Source organism: Podospora anserina, chromosome 2, assembly GCF_000226545.1.
Source record: "Podospora anserina S mat+ genomic DNA chromosome 2, supercontig 2".
Lineage (NCBI taxonomy): Eukaryota > Fungi > Ascomycota > Sordariomycetes > Sordariales > Podosporaceae > Podospora > Podospora anserina.
The window spans coordinates 3300142-3320953 of record NW_001914858.1 but is presented as its reverse complement, the minus strand read 5'-3'; the positions used below and the strand labels follow the sequence as shown (position 1 = coordinate 3320953).

Below are 20812 nucleotides of genomic sequence, written 5' to 3'. Positions count from 1 at the left end.
ATTCGTGCAGAGACAGAAACAAAGACAAAAAAGTTCGGATGAACGGCTTTGCTTGCTTGTTTGCTTGGGCATTGACCTCCCGCCCGTCTTAGTTACACGCCCCCTATGTACACTATCTGCAGGAAAAGAGAAACATTGTTTACACACAGACCTTCTCCTTTTGTGTTTCCTTGTCAAATTCACGGGGAGTTGAGTCAAACTTGTCAATGGAGAGACTGGGAAAAAAAGCGGTTTTAATGCAACGTTGTGGGGGATTGGCCGCTGACATAAACCGTTGAGTTGAAAGTTGGTTGGTTAAGTTATAGCACGGGCTTAATGGATCGGAGTTAAGATCTGGGGTGGGTAGGAGAGAGGTACGAGGGAACGGGAGCTTGGGCCATATCATGGATGGTTGTGTCGTGATGGTGCTAACGACGGACCTGACCTGACCTGACGGGGTTTTGTCGGTGATGGTTTGGGTAAGTGGGGATTGATAGTGGAAGGGGAGGTTGATGAGGGAGGTTTGATGAGGCATGTGACTGTGTGGAAGAGAAGTTGCTGGAGATTGATGGTGTTGAAAGGTAGGGAACCCTAACCCAGGTGTGAGACATGCTGTTCTGTTGGTTGATCGCAAGGCAGCTGAAGGTCATTGGACGAAGCAATCGAATTGAATTGAGATATGCTAAACCTCCTGATGGGTGAGTATGGAAAGGGTCTGGCTCCATGAGCAAGCTTGCTCATCATCAAGCCCTGAGTAAACTAGATGGCGACGCAAGTTTAGACGTAACAGGGCGTCTTCATTATTGACGTGTCACACTCGGAGCCCATGTAGAGTGCCTGACTTTGAAGTTTTTTGATGGTCGAGATGCCAAAGCGTCGATGTTACGAAGCGAGGGGTAGCCGGTGGTCTGTGAGGTTCTGGACAGTCTTTTCCGCAAAAATCGGGCGGGCGGCTTTTATTCCTGACTTTCCATCGCTGGTAGGAACCAGTTTCCTCCGCTTCCTCGATGACTTGCTCGTGAGACTCTGCCAAAATAAGCAAGCCACGAAAGCATATCACTACACCAGACACAGCGGCATCTTCATAGAGATTCCTTTAATTTATCTCTTCCATTGCCTCATATGATACAATCCTCCCCGCTCTTCACTTTCCATGCCGTACTCATACACATCTCTCGTGTACCCTCCATGTGGGTATCTTCCCCTTTTGCCATGCCTCCTTCTCCCCCATTCTGCCGACACCCCAGCTTAAGCACTCAACCTCCTTCTGCCTGCTGCCCTTCTCCTCGCAATTGTCTTCCTCCCGTTCTTGGTCTTGATCCTGCTCAAGAACCCGTGTCTCCTTTTCTGGATCAGGCGACTGGCGTTGGCCATTGTTGGGCGGGGTCCGCAACGGACTTGCATCGACTGCATCGCCGGGTTGGAGGAGATGGAGGTGGAAGAGATCAAATCGAGGACTCCTTCGGCCCCACTGCTAGGTGATTGTTGCTGGAGGATAGGTCCCCGGGACAGAAGGGTCTGAGATGGGGCGCGAAAAGCGGAGGGGGTGGGTGCAAGGGTTGGGCGGAGGGTTGGGAGGGAGGAGAAGGATCTAAGAGAGGGTTAGTATTTGGTGGGGGAGTTATAGAGGGGGGGGAGGATATACCTGGCGGTGCACCTAGGAACAGAGGCGGTTGGCCGGAGCGCCGTCCTGAGGAGGGATGATACGGTTATTCTGACCATTTTGACGGTTACAGAGGGGCTGAGAAATGGGGTTGGAGGCTGGGGCAGCCGAATTGACCGAACTCAATCGTGCCGCCGTCGTCGGGGTGTCGCGCGTGGTGATGACCTGCCGGGATATGTCCGGCCGAAAGTTTTGGGAGGTTCGGCAAGCAAGCTTGGCTTCGGACCGCCTGGCAGATGGTAAACGGCTGTGGCAGCTGGTGCGTAAAGCTTTGCGGCTCAGAAGCTGGAGTGGGGCTGTGGGACAGCTGACGTTGGAACAAGGCTGCCGTCGCCAAGAATATGTACACTTTTCCCCTGGAGCACCACAGCCTCGCTCACAATTGTTCTGCTCAACCTTGATATTCTTCCACCGGAGCAAAACCAGGCAGAAAACTTCAACCTTCACCTGATTCACGAAGTCACAAGGTCAAGTACGGCTTGATTGGAACCTACTTTTTGAGGCGCAACTCTGCCAGTTTCACTCGCTTGCCCTTTTGACCCCCTCCATCACTTCTCCATCAACTGTCTGCTCACTTTCGCGACCTTCATCCCCAACATCAACCGTTCGCTTGGCGACCAAAGCGACCACTTTTCGCAACCTCCTCGTTCGCAAAGATATTTCTGAACAGCGCATCACGACAGTCCAATACTTCTTGTCTCTGTCTTGCAGCCTCTTCGCGCGACAATCCGTCTCAAGCAACTTGAACCATCTTATCTCGCGCGCAAACCTCATCGAGAACCTCGCCAGCACAAGTCGCAACTCGCAACTCGCAACGGTCAAGCACGCATCTGCGGTTCACCCCTCAAGGATCATTCAAGCATCGCTCAAATTACCTCCCCCATCAATCAAGCACGCACAATGACTAACGTCGACGATACCAACACTCGGCAAGCCGCTGATGGTCCGTGACTAATCCCCGTCAAACCTAAGGGCCGAACCACCTTTCTAACATGATTTTTCAGCTGCTTCAAAGTTCGTCAACTGGTACTACAGCCAAATCAATGAGGGAAAGGGCGTCAGCCAGTCCTACGTGACCAACAATGACACCTACAAGAACGCCGGCCACCCCCCTGCCGACATCTGCGTCAACGGCCTAGTCTGCCCCACCCCAGAAGACTGGGAGAAGATTCTTGCCCAGCAGCGCGAAGCCCCCAAAGCCACCAACGACAAGAAACACGTCAGCTACGTCGTCGACACTTTTGATGCGCACGTCATCAACGCCGATTACCGCTTTGGCGCCACTCAGAACCTGATCGATATTCACGGGCCTAACGACGGCGTGAGGATGATGATCATGGTCAATGTCTCTGGTACGGTCTACTTCGGAGTCAGCAAGAGGAGCAACGAGGAGTACTCGGTCAAGCAGCATTTCAACGATGTGTTTATTCTGGTGCCGAACTGGGATTCGCTGGCCAAGCAGTCGAAGTATGGGAAGAGGTTTCTGATTGCTAGCCAGACGTACAGGGCTTACTAGAATTGAGTTCTGGGCGCGAGGTTGAGGGCTTTCGAGGGTGGTGGCTAAAGGGCGATCAGAGACTGGTGGAGCAAGGGCAAGATTTCCGTTTCAGGATTGGGGGTTGGGAGTGCTTTTGGCAAAGGCATGAACAGCTGATGATGAAGGATACAGACAATAAAGAGCTGTAAGTGGGGGGTCTGGGAAGCGAGAGCGGAGGAAGTAAAGCGTGGAGGATCAAACATGGATGGAACGGTAGAAGGGAGATAATCGGCTTCTAGGGATACTTGGGAAGGGAGATTTTACGTGAGAAGGAAAGATTGGGATCATTGAAAGGGGCATGCATAGCGGAATAAGGAAGCGTTCGGGTTTTTGTTCTCTTTGGCACTACTGTTCTTTTTGATTTTTTGTCTTATATGATTGTGCTGGCGTCACGGGAAAAAGAAAAGGGTATACCACGTTTCGGAGTTGAGGATTGTTTGAAAGATGCTCTATAATAAAAAATTGCATCCTTTTCTGCTGATGAATATCAATGAAGTTGATGTGAACAAGGGATCATGCAGTGTCCCACTTTTGATTAGATTGTAAATGACCCACTTCCCGCCATTAGTACACCAACACTCTGGGTCCTGCCGCCCAAGGCTGAACACGAAGAGCTTCCCTCCTCGTCCGACGTCAACGTTACGTGACACGAAATCAAAAAGATTATTTGTACTTTCAACACCTCCGACGAAACTAGATTACGCAGCCATTTCAAAACACTCGCTATTATTCAATTAATCCCCCACGAAAAATGACAGTACCCCTCGCAACTTCTTGACCGCCGAACCATTCATAGCTTCTGTGGGGAGCTTCCAGACGAAACGATATCATGAACTCACTCTGGCCATCCCGTGCCTCGAGCGCTGCGAATGACGCATCCAAGAAAGGAAAAGAAGCATCGCAGCCACCTGCAGCTGAGCCACCAGTTCAGAAAACAGGAGTCGACCAAGATGGCACGGTCGACGCCAGCGCTGCTGGCCCCGCCAACACATCAAAACCACCCCCTCCTCCTCCCACATCCCTGGCCAAGCGCCCCCTCCTCGTCCGTAACCAACAACCCTCAGCGACTTCCATTCCCCCAGCTGTCCCCTCTGTCCCCGCACCACCGATTCCAAACACAGCTAACAGCAACGAGACCAATGATGCCTCTCAACCGCAGCAGCAGCAGGGTCAACAATCCCAGCAGCAGCAACAACAAAATGTCTCACCAAACGACTCCCTTTCGTTGGCACAACTTAGACGAATTGTGAACGACTTCCCCAACAGAGAACCGATAGCCTACGACTACGAATACACCGACATGGGCCCCCTCGAGGAGGAAATCGACGAGTGGTTCATGTATAATTTCTGGCAGTGGGTTAGGTTGAACGCTGCCAACAGGGCTTTTCACACGGCGTGGGGGAAGTACTTTGCCTCGCCCGAGTCTTCACCTACAGAAAGCCAGGCTCAGCCCCCGCCGGGATGGGATGAGGTGGATGTTTCGAAACGAAAGGAGTTTGTCACGAGTATTTTGGGGCATATCAAGCCGTTGAGCGATGATCAAGACGATAGGATGGTCAGAGGGGAGGCGATTGGGGCGGTGGTATATCTTGTTCTGGGGCGGTGGACGGAGGCGGTGACTGTTAGGAAGGTGGGGATGCTGAATGGGGTTGTGGAGGGGAAGTGCAAGAGTGCGGCTACGAAGGTGCAGTTGGATGCTATGAAGGAGGGGGTGAGGGTGTTGGCGGAGTGTGGAGGGGTGGAGGTGATGTGGGATGCGCTGAGAGGGGCCTTTGAGCCGTTTTGGGCGGATGAGCCGCCGCAGAGTTTGCAGATGCAGGTGGAGGAGCTGATTCATTTGATGACGGTCATGTATGTCGTTATTCAGGTCACTCTGGAGGATTCAGAAGGGATGGAGGAGGTCAGGCCGAGGTTGCGTAAGTGCACCTTTTTTCTTGGTGAAGAAAAGGGAGACTGGTTGCTAACATGTTTGCAGTTGCCTTGAACCCCAACCTGGTGGACTTTCTCATGCTGGCGACGGCAAAGCTGAGGTGGGATGAGGCTGGGATTTTGCCACAGACTCAGATCTTCCTCTTGTTTTGGAAGTCAATATTGCTGGTGTTTGGTGGTATGAAGGAGCTTTCAGAGACGAAGAAGGCGACAAGCGAGAGGGAGATCAACGAAAAAGACATGGAACTGATTACGGCCTCGCCGTTGGACTACCACGTATTCCGACAGGAGATTACATCAAAATACCCAGCATACGTCCCGCCTCAGCCAGCAATTCCATTGGAAGCAGAGCACACATCATTACTACCTCACTTACCCAGTCACCCACCCCGAAACACCGCCCAAACTGGGATTATCTCCGGTCCTCCTAACCAGACGGGAGGAGGATCGATCCTTAACCAGCCCGTTCATATTGCGACACCAGCGCCATCACCACCCCCGAGCCCGGCAGCCGGTGGTAAGGGCGCAAAGAAACAAAACTACCAAACCAACCAGAATTTCCCTTTCATGTACCCACCGCTTGACGCGACTAGTAACAGCGCAGGTGGGAAAGGAGGAGCAGGGCTCCAGGATCTGCTGGTGGGGAGGAAGTGGGAAGGCAGCGATGTGCCAGCCTCGATCATGGAAGCAGGAGAACTCTTCTCTAAGAGAGTGCGTATGACGCGGGCTACTCGGCAACTGTGGGACGAGAGAGAGAAGTTTCTTAAAGAGGGCAGGGGCGGCTGCGAGGGAGCGGATGAGGATCTCATCGATGAGCTCGACCTTGACGAGTTGACGCTTGAGGAGAAGGAGGAACTGGGCTTGGTGAAGCCAGGAGACAAAGACGGAAAGGCGTCCAGATCAGGAGCGGATTATGGCCCCAGGGAGGTTGACGACAACACGAAGCGGCGGTTGGATGCAGTTGAAGAGTTTTACAAGGAGGCGCTGCCGCAGCTCCAGTCTGCGGTTGTGGTGTTGCTGAAGCAGGTTCTGGCCATTGCTAGTAACATGGTTATTGCCAGTCCTAATGGGCAGCAACAGGGTGGTGGTCCACCTGCCGGCCGGGCTAATGGGCCGAGCCAGGCGCCTGGGCCTAATGGGGCCGGCGGGAAGGGACCTGATCCGGGTTCGCCCTCAGATGCAGATGTGGATGAGATGAGGAATCGGGAAATTGCTGCCAAGGCTGCCACGGGTATCCTGATCCTGTTGTTGAAGTGGCTGAAGCTCTCTCGTAAGTTCTTTGCAGGAGCGAGCATTGTGATGATAGTGTGCTAACATGGGCCTCAGACGTTCTAAAGTTCGAGTACTTGACACAGCTCCTGTTGGATTCTTGCTACATTCCGCTGGTACTCAAGTTGTTTGCTGTCCACGACGTACAGCAGGTTGTGGAAAATAAACTTGATCGTCTCGAGCATAGGTGTGTATATCTTCATTCGTCTTGGTTGGAAGTGATGGGAAGCTGATATGGTAACATAGCTTCTTCTACTTCTGCGGCTCTCGGGCTGGCGTGATACCCCATCCGGGCATGCCTAACCCTACAGCTACAGAATTCGAGGATGTCGAGGAAGTCAGTGAGGAAGAGGACGACGCGGCCCCCCCGCCCATCAAACGTCGTCGATCACCAACAACCACACCTGATCAGCGAGGAGCGTCCCAAGACGCACAGCAATCGTTTGATGCACAACAACAACAAGCACCCCCCACGCGCCCAGAAGTTGACGAGCTCGGCTACCCCGTCAACCCTCTCCCCAGCGAGCCCATCACGGACTTTTCGCGGCGAAACTTCTTTTGCCTGATCAACTATCTACGAATCATGCAAAAGATCTGCAAGAACAAGGCCCACCGGAACTTGCTGCTGGTGCAGTACAAGTCATCCCCCATCCTCCGCAAGACCCTGAAGGTTCCCCAGCAGGAACTACGGCTGTACACCCTCAAACTCTTCAAAAACCAAGTCCCCTACTGCGGCCGCAAGTGGCGGCAGTCAAACATGCGGGTAATCACGGCGGTGTACCTCTACTGCCGCCCAGAACTGCGAGACGAATGGCTGGCCGGCTCCGATATCGACGCAGAGGTTGAGGAAGCCCTTCCGCTCGAGCAGGCCCTGCGCAGTCTGACGCACTGGTTCAACGTGAGGAAGTACCCGGAGACGATGGCGGTTTTTGACCGGGAAAAGGGGAAGAGGGTGATGATGGAGAAGATTGAGCGGTCGTTCTTTATGAGGGAGATGGAGAAGCTTGATCCGGGAGGGGGGTTGGGGCTTGGGTTTGGGTTTGGGGGGGATGGGTTGATGATGGGGCCGGAGATGATGATGGGGGATGAGCAGATGGGTTATGGTTATATGATGCAGCAGGCGCAGATGCAGAGGGAGTTGCAGCAGCAGCAGAGTTATCAGCAGATGATGCATGCGCATCAGCAGCAGCAGTATCAGGGACAGGGGCAGGGACAGCAGCAGCAGCAGCAGCAGCGGAGTGGAGGGTGGGAGGGGGAGGGGGGACAACCCGGACAGGGGCAGGCTTGGGGGATGTCCTAGGGGAGAAAGAGTGTGTATAGGCGGATGATGGGGTCAGATGATGGATAGTTCCTAGGCTGTAAGCGGTAGCTTTTTGATGGAAGAAGAGCGACTAATTTGATGGGATTCATCATCAACTTTGATCCAATATTATATTTGTGCCGGTCGGTAAATGGTAAAGCAAACGATCCAAGGCATGTCATATAACTATATGGAAGGAGGGGGTGGGTTGGGAGCAAAAAGCTCACCTGCTTACCAGCTCGACCATTTGGCCGGTGCCGCTGTGGCGGGAGTGGAGCTGGGAAGGAATCTATATATCGCGGTTGCTCCTGCCCTTGTTGCTCAGGATGTGGAAGAGATGAGGTGAGGAAGGAGTGACTGCGGTAGACAAATAGCAGATCCCTTCCCTCACATCTCTCTGCCCAAACCTGGAGGAAAGCTCATCCCAATTGTTTCCTCATGAAAAGAGGCTGGCCACATTAAGATTCCCCCTTCCTGCCTTATTATTGAATATTTCCTTCTAAAAACCCACCAAGGAGTTGTTAGAAATGCAGCAAAAAAAAAAGAAGAAAAAAAAAAGGGAAGGCTTCACGCGCCTGACGGGCATTTCCCTTTCCCTCAAGACAGACACGAAGAGTTCAATCACGGCCAAAGCAATCTAATTTGATCAAGATGGGTTGGTTTATTTAAATATCTTTCTCCTTCCAAGCGAAAAAAGACTAGAGCATCGTCGTTCTGTTTTCCCATCCCGTCCCGCTAACTTCTTCAGATACCAGCTCTTCCAAAATGAACGGATTTGCTGGGAGACACACAACAGCAGTTCCCTGGCGATTTGTCTAACCCTCCTTGCCCCCAACACCAAACAACTATTCAACATTGGCAGTACAGAACGCCACCAAGTCAAGCTAGATAGGCAAAACAAAACAAAACACCCAAAATACACGCAAGATCGTGAGATCCAATTGCTCGACCCATGCTCTCCTGTGTACCGTTTTCTTGAACCCCCCGTTTCTGTTTTCGTTCCCGCCCCCTTTTCCCCCATCACATACATGAAAAAATATCGTTTCAACAATGCGACAAGAAGCGAAACGAAAAGAAAAAAGAAAAGAAAAGAAAAAAAAGACCTCCTCTGTACAAGACTAGAGAGCACTTGTCCGGGTATATGAGAAAGTCGAGATATTCAAGAAGAGAAAAGCAAAAAGATAAACCCATAATTCCATCACCACGTAATCCTCGTTACTTTCGTCCTCAAATCCGGTGTCCCCAGTCTGAGGTTTCGCGAGCCCAGTTGTATCGTAGCCGATCGGTCACGCAGGCTGAACTCGACTGCCCTGACCATGACGCGCTTCTCTGCCGGCACAATCTTTTTCGGTATCTGCACCGACAAAACACTGGGTGAAAGCGACGACTGTCGTGCATATCCATTCTGACTAGGCGGGCTGTCTGTGTACTCAAACCCAGGTTGAGGGCTGAGGCTCGATCGGCCTCCGCTGTATGTCGCAGAAGGCGGCGGCGTCAAAGAACTGCCGCTTGTCGACGGACGGGGCGAGTACAGCTGTACAGGGCTCGAACCGGTGGGCGACGGAGTAAAATCACTGGGGGCAAACAAACCCTCTTCCTCTACCTCGGCGATCCACATCCCGATGCGTGCCGTCAGCTCGCTGTCCCACATGCCTTCTCTCCTGGCGCTGCTCCTCAGGAGCTGAATGGCCTGCCGTCGAAGGATGGGGTCACGGCACTTGGTCGCCACCACATACAACGGCGGAACGATACCCAGATCCGCGCTGAAGCTGGGCTTGATATGGCGTGCGGCGTATTCGTGGCCTCCAAAGATATCGGGTTCGCATCGGCTTTGGTGGTAACAGAATCTCTGATCTGGGCAACGCTTGGCTGCCGCTCTTCTTTCCTCGTCACCAACAACTTCCAGAGCGAGATCCACAATGTGCTTGAAATCCGGCGTGAACTTGTCAAAGTGCAGCTCGCTGTCGGAAAATGTCATCATAAACAGAATACTACTCATGATCTGATGCATCTTCACTGCAGCAATGCATGCCTTTTCCTGGCTGCTCACGCCCGGTGCCGTTCTGGACTGAAGGATGTGTTCGAATGCATGAGCCCAGTCATCCATTTCCTTTTTGAAGCGCATACCGCGCTGCGCCAGCGTGGTTGGAAGGATGCCCATGACACCGTGTTGAGCCTCAACAAACATAGTCTCGGTGAAGCGGAAGATGCGCTCGACAAGGCGATCCCATACGATACGAGCTTCCTGCACAGTTGAGAATCGCTCTGGGACGGGACCTTGGTCAGTTGAAATGGGCGAGCCGCCCTCAGAGCCCGGTGAGCTGGGGTCTTGGGCAGCCGCGGTCAGGCGGACGACATAGGGTTGTGGAAAATGGAAGGCCATGTCGTAGGATTTTGCTTGAATGGCTAGTCGAGTGAACATCTGAATGAGCTCTTCCTCCACCGGCTCCTCAGGCTTGGGTAAGAATGCCCGTCTCCGTTCCTGGCGGAGCTTCTCCAACAGTCGAAGCCCATTTTGGATTTGGACAATAGCTTGCTGGTGGTCGCCAACAAACGAGTCAAAGCATGCCAACAGCACGCTCGCCATCAATCTCGTCCTGTTGGAGGACTCTGCTGAATCGGCCTTGATTAGCGCGCTCAGAGCGTTGGCGTACTGCCTGAAAGCCATCTCCCAGTGCCTCCTGGCACTATCATAGGGGCTGGCGTTTGAACTTGGTGACCCCGGCGGTGACTCGTTTGTTTTATCTAGAGTTTTGTACAAGGCTCCGAGAGCAACAACCGCATGCCGAATGGCGGATGCGCCATGGCATTCCTGCAGGACGCTTCGTGCCCAGAAGGCAGAGTCGAAGAAGCCCGAGAGTTCACTTGCCGTCCGCTCACGGAACAGCTGGAAATAGAGTCCTTCTTCGGCGGTGAATGGGAGATTTATCGAGACGTTAATCGGCAAAGCCGGCATGGTTGGCATTGTTGGCATCATGAACGCTTGAGGTGTTACTGGTGTAAGGGGGCTTGTGGTCCGCTTGAGCTGTTTGGCCACCCGTCGTGGGTGAGGCTGCAGTTGAAGAGCATCGCGAACGGGTGGGGGAGCGGCCGCAACGGCACCGGCACCGGCACCGGCAATTGGTTTTGGTGCAATTCTAATTTCTTCAAACGGTCTGGCGCTGCGCGGAGGAGGAGGGTATCCGGAACAAATCTTTTTTGATCTCACGCAGTTGTAGCATTCTGGTCGAAGTTCGTCGCATTTGATCCTTCGTTGTCTGTGGAGAACAGGGGTCAGCGCCACCAACCAACAGACACAACAATATGCATCACCGGGAAGTTTGAACCTCGTTGGCGGGATGACAGCGGGAGGATGTCCCTTACTTGCAGTTGTTACACCCCGTCTTGACCTTGGGTTTGCTGGTTCTCGCGCGCTTTGGTTTTTGCCCATCACCACCACCACCACCACCATTCGAAGCGCCATTTCCAGCTGGCGCAAAGACAGCGTGGACTGGCATCAGAGAAGCCATCGCGCTTGGCTTGTCAGAATTCTTGGGGCGCGTTGAGCTGTCACCTCTTGTAAATTACCTACACTGCCCACGTTGTTGTTCGATTGGCGGAGCCCTTGGTATAAGTCGTTCGGGCCGGCCCTTGATCGATGGAGTAAACAGGGAAGCTTGAGTTCGGACGGTGTTTGTATGGAGACAGGGAAGCCCCAGCTTTGCAGTCAACAATAAAACAAAGTGAAGGTGAGTGTGCAAGAGGAGAATTGGTCGAGCACCAGGGGAAAAGGTATTAATGTTGGAGGTCAGCTCAAGGGCGCATCATTTCTGCTGGAAACGTCTTGTCGTGGAGACAGGTGGGCACAGCTTTGCTGCAAGACAGAACCTGAGCAAGGGGGTTGAGGGGGAAGGTGGGCGAGGCTCGTTAATAATGGGATATGAATGATACCTGCAGGCGACCACGGCTCGTTCAGGCCGCCGTTCAGCCCACTTTTTCTTGTCGTTCAGGGCATGCGGGCGGCCCGGGCTAGTGTCTGTCTCAGCGCCCAGGGTACCCTGCCGCTTCTCGCAAGGGGTGAGGGCTAGACTAAGGTAAAGGTAGGTACTTATATGTACCATGCATATTGCATCTCGATGATTTCCTTTCGCACATCGATCTTGGAAAGTCCGAGAGAAACCAGTGCGTCAGTCCTATCGAGTGCTCCGAGCGAGGGCAAATAAGGCAAAGAATAGTAATAATGCCGACTTGTGTCTGCTGAACTCTAGCTAGTCTGCGTGGCAAGCCGTCACACGGCTGCGATGCTCAACTCTATCGTCTCACCTTGGTGGCTGACGTTTGAGTTCGGGATTGGCTGATGCGGGGTGTAATTGGTTGCCGAAATAATCATCAGTGACGGTTCTCCGTTTATTACGTGACGGAATGTTTTGGAACAAGTCTTCCTCGATGGGAAGGAGCTCTGCCTGGAATTGGGGTCGAATGCAGACGCCACGCTCTGGACCCCGCCCGTTACCTTACCCTTCGACATCAGTATTGCATCAAGACAGCTGCACCGCGCCTCCACCAAAATCCCACGGGGTACGGGGGGACAGACGACGACGGTGATGACGCAGCGACCTCGTGCTACCAAAACACTACTGCCGTCCTCCCTCACCATCACCCGTTTGGGAACTTTCGCGTGTCCTCCATTTGTCAGAGACGGTCCTTCTCCATTGACAATAGGTCTAGAGCCATCGTGTCCCGATTCACCACATACGTTATACTGACCGCCAGCTCGAAGCCTTTGCGCCGCTGGCTTGCTTGTCGAGCCTTGCTTTTCAGCCTGTCTTTTTAACAAAACGCCGGTGCGTTGATCCGAACCAGATACCGGCCGATATCATGGAGATAGGAACATGCCGTTGGAGGGGAAGGCGGAGAGTGATGGATGGCGGGGTCGACGAGCACGGTCCATACCTGAGTGGTACCTCTATGCTAAAGAAGAGCTTGCCCCTCCATTTCAGCCCTATGAGCAAGCCAACGACGCCCATGTTTGGGGTCGCCTTTGATGGTACCAATTGGCCGTAACCAACAACCACCAGCCGGTCGATCGATGCATGGCCATCCTGTCAAGACATTGAAAAATGACAATGACGGGCATTGGACAATCCTTGATGCAGAGCCGAGTGGCTTCTGCAAGTCGCGAGTTCAGCCCTACGCAGACGTGCGATTCATGCGTCGACTCTTGCTTGATATTAAGGTCTGAGACTCATCCTCGTCGGACTTCATCTGAGCCACTCGATCTCCTATCGTCAGGTCCCTTTCAGTCGGGTGCGGGGGATATTTGCGCCGTCTGGTCCTCGAAAGTTGTGTCCCGATTTGGCAAGTCATATCAACATATCGTCGGAGAGTTCCGGGGGTCGAGTCTCGTGAGATGCCATTCGCCGGCTGACTGGGAGAGTGAGACTTGAGACGGACCAGGGTTATGCCGAGCCTCGAATCTCAGAATGCTCAAAGGCAGGGTTAATCCAGATGGCGTCGATATCTCCCCGCAAAATGAAGTCACTGGTGCTCTTCAAACGGCTGGCTGCCTCAGTCTGAGATGCTGCGCCACATCTTCCAAGTGTGGAGGTGGCATTGCTGATTTGGGGGAGGTTTTTCCATGATGTGGGTGGTGTGGAAGCGGTGAGCCCTCCCACTGGTTTTTTTTTGGAGAATAGCCATGAGGGCACATCCCGCGCCATGTGCCCTCGGGGACGGCCAATACACTCCGTACTCACAAATTTCAGAATTATCAAGCTAGCCGTCAATATCCCTCGTTCGTATCTTTCTCAAACTAAGAAGGGATTGGAATAAGCTTGACCACCGAAGAATGGTGGCCAAGAAGCGGGAAGTTTGCTTTTCTTCCTGTCGGTCTCTGCAAGGTGCTGTCCATTGCATTTCGGCCCCTCTTCCCCAAGCCGACTCTGGAATCCGTTCTCAGATGTGGGGCAGGCTGTGCAAACATTCTGCCACCGAACGAACGGGGCCGTGCAAGCAGGTCCGTTATCTTGTTCGGAGCCGGTCTGCGGTCGTGCAGACGAGCGGTGAGGCCAAAGGCCGGCGATCCTCCGTGTATCCCCGGGTAAACAGAGGAAAGACACACGTTCGTATATCCGCCCATGCTTTGATCTGATGACTAAGCTGCTTGCTAGGAGATATGTGTGTGGCTTAGACCTCAGTCACTATTCTCTCAGTCCGAACTATCTCAGCAGGTCCTTATTTCCCCTGCTTGACCAAAATCGCTTCCCCATAGTCCAAGGAAAGATCCAGTCCAGGCCCATGGGTTGTGTAAAATCACACAATGATAAGTGGCAGCCGGGTCCCGAATCATACTTGGCCAGCTCTGGGACGTGTCTGGCCGCAGCTGGTTGAATCCTTCGAGTTCAAAACACACCACTAGTAGCCAGTCAGATCGCGGGGCCAGGTTTTGGGGTTTGCCCAGACTGTTGAGCAAGCGTTTCTCGATGTTGCGCTGCTCCGTGTCCCCAACAATCCCATGTTTCAAACCCATTGCCTGACAAATGTGTAAATATGGGTTTCTCTTAGTGTTTCTTGTAAGTTATATCGTTGATCTGACATTATTGACAACGAGATGATATTTTTGGCGCCAGAACCAAGAACTAGGCATCTGGTCGGTGACCCCGATGGTTCACTTCGGCAAGTCTCGAGCTTTGGCTGCTGCTGATGGCCTCGGGAGGCCACCATGCCTATTTGATGACCGAAGAAGCTTGGAAGCTTTCGATCGTGCAACGTAGCTAGCGGGCCGTTGTGTGCAACGGTCCTATTATCGGCCGATTGAATCTGATATACCCTCTACCGCGAGGCTACTCTCTGTGGTCGTCATGAACAATATCCTGGAATTTGATCTGGCATACGCGGCCTGTGCTATTGTCAAGCATCAGGTCTACTCACCGGTTGCTATTCATTCTCTACCGTGAGCAATCTCGCACCTCGGACTCAAAGTGAAGAGCGGAACCTGGAAAAAGAAATGGAATGTTCCCCAGTTTATCTTCAGCCCTACGAGACAACGCTAACCGTCCCCGCTAAACGTGGAATTTTTAGCGCACCACGACGGCCCAACCACAGCACCCCTTTCAAGCCCTGCGGGGGACGATCAAATCTGGTATCATCTTTGAGCTTCATTCACTTTCGAGGTAATTTTATGAGAGCCACAACGCCAACAGCCCGGACAGGATTCTTCCATCATGGCTGCAGCAACCCCCACGCTGGCCGAGGTGATATTCCCCGAGCAGGCCAACCACAACTTTTCACGCATTCTCGGAGACCTCAAGCGCTCCAACCTTTCCATCACAAACCGGCTCAGATCGATCCAACACGACGCCTCTTTTGTCGAAAGTGTTGCTGACGCGTTGCAGCTGCCGTTGGTCGCGAATGAGCGCTGCGGGAGCTGGTATATCGATCCGGCCAGGAAGACAGCCTCTGCTTACTTCAAAAGCACAGATGGGCACACCGGCCAGTGGAAGTTTAGCACGAGGAGGATAAATCTGCATTTGCTGGGTGTAGCTGGGGAACATAATGGGTATGAATGTCTATCATGTATTTTTTTTTTTAATTATTATCATGCGGCTACCCGTCCACGTTTACCAGCCAACTGAACTCGTCGGTTTGGGGGGATCATGAACTAATCCGACGGCTACCTACCTGCAGGTGCATCATTGTTGACTCTACCCGGCGAGGCAAACGTGAGTTTTGTTTCCATCCTTTGCATCCATCCACTCGCTGAAACAAAGTCTGACAACACCCTGATCAGGACACCCAGACGCTCTAAGCAAAACAATCCCAACCTGGTGTGCAGTCCTCAACCGGGCCCTCTTCCCAGACATCCCCTCCTCACACACCCTCCACGTCCCACCAAACGCAGTCTCGGATTCGGAAGCCAGTCAAATCTCAGCCCGGCTCCCGGACTTTGTCGAGTCTTTTCGCTCACTCAAAATCGACCTCGCACCTCTCAGGGCCCAGCTGAAGAAACCGCTCCGCCCGTTCTGGATAACCCAAGACGACGCTCTCGATCTTGCATTCTCCGAGGACTTCCACCCAGTAGTCTGCTGCACCAGCTCCCGAAGAGTCACTGGAACAGAGCTAGGTGAGGGCGGGTACATCCAGGGAGCAGGAGACGACACGGAGAACTGGGCGCTGGGTCTGACGGCGCAGATTTGGTGGAAGCACAAGGATGAGTTAGTCTCCACACCAGAGAGTGACCTCCCCGAGCTTATCGAGAGGCTCGTGGCCGAGGAAGGGCCCGCCGGTGATTCCGCCGGGCAAGTGAGAAGAGTTGCTCCGGGGATCTATGTAGGCACCCTCGAAGCGGTTGACGCTCAACTTGCGACCCCGGGGACGTGTGTAGTCAGCTTGCTGCCCAAGACAACCCCTCAGGATTCTTGGGTCAAGTCACCTTCTCATATCGAGGTTGGGTTGGGGAAGAGCAAGGCTGCCAGTAGGCTGTTGAGAGATGCTCTGCCAAGGATCTGTGAGTTTGCATCTCGTTTTCTGTGCGAGACAAAACCAGACGTGGAAGGCACAGTGCCTGAGAAGAGGTTCGTTATACTCTGCGGGTCAGGAAAAGATCTCTCGGTAGGCGTCGCTCTAGCTCTCTACTGCTGGTGTTTTGACGCCGAGGGAAACATTTGGTCAGCAAGTGACCAAAGGGAGTCCTTCACCAAGACTGCCATCCGGGTCAAACTAGGGCACATCATGAACACAGTCCCCGACGCCAACCCCGGCAGAGCCACCCTCCAAAGCGTAAACAGTTACTTGATGGACTGGCGAAAGTGAACAAATTTATCATCAGCTAAAGCTCCCTGTATCTCTCTAGACCTGCATTATCTATCCTCTAACCCACCCCTCTATCTTTCTACCCCACATGTCGTCCACTCTAAAGCTCGCCCTTCTGAATCCTCTCCAACACCCCCTCAAACTCACTCCAATCCCTCATCACCACCACCGCCCCCGCCTCAGTCAACACCTGTGTCATGTGCTCCTTCTCCTCCTCCGGATAAGGCCCAACATACCCCACCACCTTAATTCCCGCCCTCGTCCCGCTCAACGTCCCCGACTTGCTGTCCTCAACAGCAATACACTCCTCCGCCCTCTTCCCCATGACCTTGATCGCATGCAGATAAATCGCCGGATCAGGCTTGCTCGTCGGCACCGGCAGGCTCGTCGCCGCACTATAAACATCCTTCCCAAAGTACTTATCCTGCCCAACCTTTTCCACACTCGCCTTTACTCTCCTCAAGGCACTCGAGCTAACAACAGCAAGCTTGTATTTCCCCTCCTTTGCGAGCTTCTCCAACACCGCATCAACCCCGACGCAGGGGACGAGTTTCTCCTTTAGCTTGGCGATGACGACGTCTTCCTCGCGACGGACGTAGTCGTCGAGTTCGGCGTCGGTCATGGAGAAGTTGTAGCGCTTCTGGAGGGAGACCATCATGCCGCGGAAGTTTTGGCCGACGAATTCTGTGATGAGGGAGGGGCCGGTGAAGGGCTGGGGGAGGGGGACGGATTTGGTGGTGGCGATTTCGTTGATTAGGTCGGCGCAGCCTTCGAAGGCTAGGTCTTCGGATAGGACTAGGGTGTTGTCGCAGTCGAGGAGGATGGTTGTTATCTGGGGGGAGGGGGGTTTAGCTACCGTGAGAATGGGGGGTGGGGCGGGGGAAAGAAATACCTTTTGGGAAGACATTTTGATGGTTGTTTGGGTGGTAGTGGTTGGAGCGGGGGAAAAAAGTGAGGTTATTCAGAGTGGACAGAGAGGGTTCGTCTGAGAGTGATTGGGGTTGTTGTTTGTTCGGGAAAGATTCGGCCGAGAGCTTATCAGACAGAGAGTCTAATAATCCACAGGACGGGCAACAAGTTAAAAGACGTAGATGGCAGGTACACTTGGCTGGCTGGAAGAAGCTTATCTCCCTCTACTTTCCAATTTGACTTTCGAGAAAGATGAAGAAGAAGAGGCGGAAAACCTCCCGAGGGGGAAAGCACGTGTTCTTTTTATTTCCCAGAATCTAGGTATTCCGCTCAGTTGGACCCCTTTCCACCCGATCCTTGGCCCCCCTCTTGGAATAGCAGCACGCGGTCTTCCCCTCTCGCATTTTGGAAGCGGAATCAAAACCAATTCAATTGAAACCAACAAACGAGGGGCAGAGTTCAATTCGCGGGCCGTTACGGTTGAACCACCCTACCCCTCTGTCGATCATGTCGTCATAGTGGCCCTTGCCCAGACCGGTTCATCCCTGAAAAATTGGGCCGAAACAGGGGACCTTTTCTCTCGGCCAAGATATCATGGGTGCGCTAAATTTGGGGGTATCTTCACCCTGGGGGTGTAAATTCCGATCTGGTGGTTGATGGGGATTGTAAATAGCTGTCATAAGAAAAGAAAGCCATGATTGATGATGCTGAACTCAATTGCTATGTCTTTTCAAATAAAATTCTACCACAAGAACTGAGAGCTTCACAGGTGAGGAGGGAGGTTCTTGGAAGGGTCCTGCTCGGATCTCACCAAGCCCCTCACCAAGACCAACCCACCCCCCCACCACCCACACCACACACATCTCACATCCTCCGGTACCGTGGATGCCTCTTGAGCAAATCGCGGAAGATATTCAGAATATTCAGGGTTCCCAATCCCAATTCCCCTTCCCAGATCCCACTATCTCGCTCACCTCATGCCTCCCCGGCTCTTTACCTAATCCATCACCCAATGCCAACCCCAATGACCAATATCACGTCAACTTACACGTGTAAACAAACCACCGGCCCATTGGAGTCTATCTCACCGGGATCACCGGTTACCAGATCCTGAAACTCTTGGAACACTGCAAAATATATTAACGCCTCTGCAGGTTAAACACCGCCGCTTTGCCGGCCTGGCACAACGTTTTAAATTCCAAAAACGCCGCACCCATCCTACACACCCAACAGCAGCATATCTAGCAAGGACAGACTTGATAACACTGTATTATTCCCCTCTCCACCACGAGCAAAGAATATGTACCTATTATCCTCCTCCCCTTCTTCTTCTCCTTATCCACACTGATTCAATGTATGTATCCACCACGCCCAACCTAAAACCTCCCCATGATATCAATTTGCTCTCTCCTTGACCACCACCCCCACCAACAACACCACCACCAACCAACCAGCCTTCCTGTACATACAAATGCCAAATTGGTTTGCTCGTGTGAAAGCCATGAAAAAATAAAAACACACAAGACATAAAACAAGACACACTTGACTCGAAAAAAAAATCACCCAAACGCCCCATATCATGATGTAATGATCATATGTGCTGTTGACCGAGATGTGGTGTGAATCCCCAAAGAGCCAGTCTCAGAGATTTGCTTTTTGTGTGTCAAAATCACAAAATCTCCTTCAACTTTGCCTTTTGCGTTGGCGTCAACGTCATGGGAAACTTGACGTTATATCTAACGATAAAGTTGCCGCGCTGGCCGGGCTTCTTCGAGATTGGCATACCCAGTCCGGGGTAGGTATCCGAGCTGCCGGGTTGCGTCGGGCCGGCCTTGTCAATGTTGAGGTTCTTGCCCTCAATCGTCGTCACTTGCCGCTTCCAGCCCGTCAAGGCTTCCTTGAGATCCAGGTCGATCGTGTGAACGATGTCGTCGCCCTCACGGGCAAAAAGCGGATGGGGTTTCTGTGCACGACATGTTAGCAAATATTCATCCTTGTTCTGACAGTCTCGTAAACGGTGCTCGACTTACCTCCTCAACAATAAACACCAAATCCTGCTGCCCACCCTCCTCCTGATCACCGACACCCTTAAACCTAATCTTGCTCCCCTTCTTGAGACCAGGCTTGATGGGCACTTCCAGCACCGTATCCGTCGTTATCCGCTTCCCAGTCTCATCAAAAGTCTTGCGCTTAATCTTCATCTTCTTGGTCACGCCATTGAAGAGATCCTCCAACGAAAGCGGCAGCGGCCTCTCCACCGTGGTCACCTCTGGCGTCGGCTGCCTGGCCCTCATGCTTTCAGATCCAAAAGACCCCCTAGGCCCGCGTGACCTGCCAGCAGAAGCACCCCTCGTAGCACCAAACAGAATATCCTCAAACGGATCGCCGCCACCACTGCTCTCGCGGAAGGTGTTCCGGAAGAGGTCGTTCGGATCGCTAAAGTTGAAGCCGTACGAGAAGCGCGTGCCGCCACCGCCGCCGCCGCCGCCAGCTGCGTTCGAAAAGAAGGAAGCAAAGCCCTCGGGCATACCGCCAGCGCCGGCTCCAGCAAATGGGTTCGGGCCTGGTCCAGGTCCAGCATCCGGAGGCGGGGCACCACCCCGCAAAAGCACCTCGAGGCCGAACTGGTCGTAGAGCTTTCGCTTTTCTGGGTCAGAGAGGATTTCGTAGGCCTGGCCACACTCCTTGAAGCGCTCGGCAGCGTCCGGGTTGTCCTTGTTCTTGTCGGGGTGCCATTTTAGAGCGGCTTTCCTGCGAGGGGGTGTCAGCTTATATCATTTACCAAAGTATAGACCGGCTGCGTGGGCATGGGCCACAACTGTTTCGTGTTTCGTCAAGGCAGACGAGCAAACGCCACGAGACAACAAAGAAGGTAGAACGACAGCGGCAGCAGAAGCAGACATCCGCACTCTCAATGAGTGTCAGAAGCAACTTCTGAGCCCATCCGTGCGGGTAGCTGCCTTCACGACTTGAAACTGTGGCAAAAGGTGGGGGGGGAGGAGCAGGGAAGCGGTGTGAGGAGGGAAGCTCACCGGTAGGCCTTCTTAATCTCGTCTGCATTTGCGGTGGGGGATATACCCAGGAGGTCGTAGAGTTTAGTCTCTTTGACCATTTTTGGTGATTTATGTGGTTGTCGGTGCGGTATATATCGGTTGGCGAAGAGTGGAGTGACGATGACATGATGTTTGTTGTTGCGGGAAAGATGATGTTAGGTTTGGGGGGGAACGTGGGGGTTGGTCGGGGAAAATAGGTACTGGCGCGAAAGGGAAGAGACTCCTGATGAGTTGGGTTGCAGGAAATGCTTTCTTGCTTGCAGCTGAACTGGAGTAAATAGAGTGGGTGAAAGTGGGTGAAAAGGCTAGACTGCTGGTTCGCTCGCTGCACGGGTCGCTAGTTGCAGCTAGAATGGATGAGCTGTAACACTCGTCGAGGGGGG

The 20812-nt window shown here is 53.1% G+C and overlaps 7 protein-coding genes across 7 annotated transcripts; 3 read left to right on the top strand and 4 right to left on the bottom strand.

Moving 5' to 3' along the window:
- Nucleotides 1-1227: 1227 nt before the first annotated feature.
- PODANS_2_9460 (uncharacterized protein) lies at nucleotides 1228-1701 on the bottom strand (the record flags this gene model as incomplete). Its single annotated transcript, XM_001911719.1, has 2 exons — nucleotides 1228-1570; nucleotides 1625-1701. 2 exons carry the CDS (start codon nucleotides 1699-1701, stop codon nucleotides 1228-1230), a joined length of 420 nt encoding a protein of 139 aa, XP_001911754.1.
- An 881-nt stretch (nucleotides 1702-2582) lies between these two features.
- PODANS_2_9450 (uncharacterized protein) lies at nucleotides 2583-3158 on the top strand (the record flags this gene model as incomplete). Its single annotated transcript, XM_001911718.1, has 2 exons — nucleotides 2583-2589; nucleotides 2647-3158. The coding sequence occupies 2 exons, from the start codon at nucleotides 2583-2585 to the stop codon at nucleotides 3156-3158; spliced, it is 519 nt and encodes a 172-aa protein (XP_001911753.1).
- An 850-nt stretch (nucleotides 3159-4008) lies between these two features.
- PODANS_2_9440 (uncharacterized protein) lies at nucleotides 4009-7677 on the top strand (the record flags this gene model as incomplete). The annotated part of the gene is made up of 4 exons (XM_001911717.1): nucleotides 4009-5095; nucleotides 5155-6378; nucleotides 6435-6564; nucleotides 6624-7677. 4 exons carry the CDS (start codon nucleotides 4009-4011, stop codon nucleotides 7675-7677), a joined length of 3495 nt encoding a protein of 1164 aa, XP_001911752.1.
- A 1198-nt stretch (nucleotides 7678-8875) lies between these two features.
- Nucleotides 8876-11140, bottom strand: PODANS_2_9430 (uncharacterized protein; the record flags this gene model as incomplete). The annotated part of the gene is made up of 1 exon (XM_001911716.1): nucleotides 8876-11140. One exon carries the CDS (start codon nucleotides 11138-11140, stop codon nucleotides 8876-8878), a length of 2265 nt encoding a protein of 754 aa, XP_001911751.1.
- A 3739-nt stretch (nucleotides 11141-14879) lies between these two features.
- PODANS_2_9420 (uncharacterized protein) lies at nucleotides 14880-16467 on the top strand (the record flags this gene model as incomplete). Its single annotated transcript, XM_001911715.1, has 3 exons — nucleotides 14880-15214; nucleotides 15343-15377; nucleotides 15446-16467. The coding sequence occupies 3 exons, from the start codon at nucleotides 14880-14882 to the stop codon at nucleotides 16465-16467; spliced, it is 1392 nt and encodes a 463-aa protein (XP_001911750.1).
- A 100-nt stretch (nucleotides 16468-16567) lies between these two features.
- On the bottom strand, nucleotides 16568-17374 carry PODANS_2_9410 (uncharacterized protein; the record flags this gene model as incomplete). The annotated part of the gene is made up of 2 exons (XM_001911714.1): nucleotides 16568-17299; nucleotides 17360-17374. The coding sequence occupies 2 exons, from the start codon at nucleotides 17372-17374 to the stop codon at nucleotides 16568-16570; spliced, it is 747 nt and encodes a 248-aa protein (XP_001911749.1).
- Nucleotides 17375-19045: 1671 nt separating this feature from the next.
- Nucleotides 19046-20488, bottom strand: PODANS_2_9400 (uncharacterized protein; the record flags this gene model as incomplete). Its single annotated transcript, XM_001911713.1, has 3 exons — nucleotides 19046-19339; nucleotides 19407-20127; nucleotides 20409-20488. The coding sequence occupies 3 exons, from the start codon at nucleotides 20486-20488 to the stop codon at nucleotides 19046-19048; spliced, it is 1095 nt and encodes a 364-aa protein (XP_001911748.1).
- Nucleotides 20489-20812: the final 324 nt, after the last annotated feature.